The sequence below is a fragment of the Penaeus chinensis genome, chromosome 1 (assembly GCF_019202785.1).
Source record: "Penaeus chinensis breed Huanghai No. 1 chromosome 1, ASM1920278v2, whole genome shotgun sequence".
NCBI classification, from domain to species: Eukaryota; Metazoa; Arthropoda; class Malacostraca; order Decapoda; family Penaeidae; genus Penaeus; species Penaeus chinensis.
In genome coordinates, this window is record NC_061819.1 from 15,229,496 (window position 1) to 15,231,399 (window position 1,904).

General features: G+C 46.0%; 1 protein-coding gene across 1 annotated transcript; it reads left to right on the plus strand.

Annotated features, from left to right (window-relative positions):
- Nucleotides 1–652: 652 nt before the first annotated feature.
- On the plus strand, nt 653–1,179 carry LOC125032576 (galactose-specific lectin nattectin-like). Its single transcript, XM_047623859.1, is given in 2 exon segments — nt 653–875; nt 1,010–1,179. Coding segments are annotated over 2 exon segments (393 nt in total).
- The last annotated feature ends 725 nt before the right edge of the window (nt 1,180–1,904 follow it).

The window sequence follows — 1,904 nt, forward strand, 5'->3', positions numbered from 1 at the left end:
TCATGAAATCTCTCGACAAGAGTATTTGGAGATGTCGGTACCTGTGCAGAAGGACCAAGTTACGTGTTTTCAAGGCCCTGATACTGCCAGTTTTACTCTATGGTAGTGAAACTTGGACACTATCTTGTGCTCTGGAATCTCGTCTTGATGCCTTTTGTAACAGATCCTTGCGCCGGATCATGGGGTACAGTTGGCGGGACCATGTGTCCAACCAACGGCTGCACCGTGAGACCGGTACAGGACCTGTTACTTGCACAATCCGTGATCGCCAACTCAGGCTATATGGCCACTTGGCTCGACTCCCACAGGATGATCCTGCCCATCAGGTTGTCTCTGTCCGAGACAACCCTGGGTGGAGGAGGCCTGTGGGACGACCGAGAAGGTCGTGGCTTGGGCAAATCGATCAAACCTGTCGTGAGGAACTAGAGATGGGCCGGGCCCCTGCCTGGCGGCTCGCCATGAGGGATCCTCGTAGGTGGAAGCGGAGGGTGGATGCGGCTATGCGCCCCTGCCGGCGTTAGCTCCATAGTGATGATGATGATATGTGTATATATACACACATGTGTGTGTATGTATGTATACTTAGACACATATAGATGTTTATCCAGACAGAATATTTGTTTATTCGGACAATGAAAGAGAATATATTAGTATGAGGAGTATAAGGCCACGAAGTAGTTGTCAGCTAACTTACAGCTGGATTTCCTGTCTCCTCCCCAGTGTGCACCCATCTCTTCGGTGTCTCTTCGTCAACAACTTCGCCCAAATGGACTGGGACGCGGCGCGCACTTTCTACGGCGGCTTCCAGGGCGACCTCGTCACGCTGGACGAAGCCAACCTGCTCGCTGACATCGTCGACTTCATCAGCAAGGAAGGTAAGCCATTTCGCTCTCAATGGAATGAAGTATCAGGTTTTGGTCAAATGCCTGACTATGTAATGGCCAATCTGAATGAGTCAAATGCGCGTCAGGAAGGTCAAAAACAGACGTCAGTTTCGCCTCCGTTCCAGGGCTGACTGAGCGCAGCTACTGGACCGGCGGGAGCGACCGAGCATTGGAGGGCGAATGGATGTGGACCGACGGTACTTCGGTGCGCATGGGGACTCCCACCTAGGGCGCCAACGGCCAGAGCCAGCAGCCGACGGGGGGAATGCCTCTCATCTGCGAGCTCAATGAATGAATGATTTCGATGTGATGCTTAGCATCTTCTGTTTTATTTCCATTGGCTTATACTTCACTTTTTACATTAATCATTGGTAAATGATTTTCTCTGTCAAGGTAATTTATGTTTTCAAAGGTAGTATCATATTATTGTATATTGCTATTGTAAAAGCTAATTTTATATAAATTTCAAATGACCCTTCGATTTCTTATATCATTATAGCATAATTCCCTATGAATTTATGATTATATTTGGTTTTAAGTAGTCGCTGTATTATACAATACTATAAAAAATCAAAGTCAAAATGTGAACAAATATCTAGGGTTTTGCATAGACTTCACTACTTTATACAGACAACAGCCAACCAATACGTACCCAGGTTGTACTTGACGCCTATTCCTTTTAACCCTTCCCCTCCACTCAATTCAAAAACAAAAGGGACAAAAACAAAGAAAATGCTTAAAATGTGTCTAAATATTTAACAAGGCTTTGGTGTGGTGTTACAAACAGGGTACTCCAGCTATAAGGGTCACTTTTGAGGGTGAATTTCGAGGCGTAAGACATGCGGATATATTCCGACAGAAAACAAACGAGAGCAGAATGGCGAGATCCGTTGGTCTGAGGTCAGTCTACAATGACGGGCAGTGAACTTGGGTTTTGAAAATATTGGTGGTACTTATTTATTTGAATGAGTCGAGGCTCATTGGATCACCAGTGAAATTCTCAAGATTCTGCAATGTCGA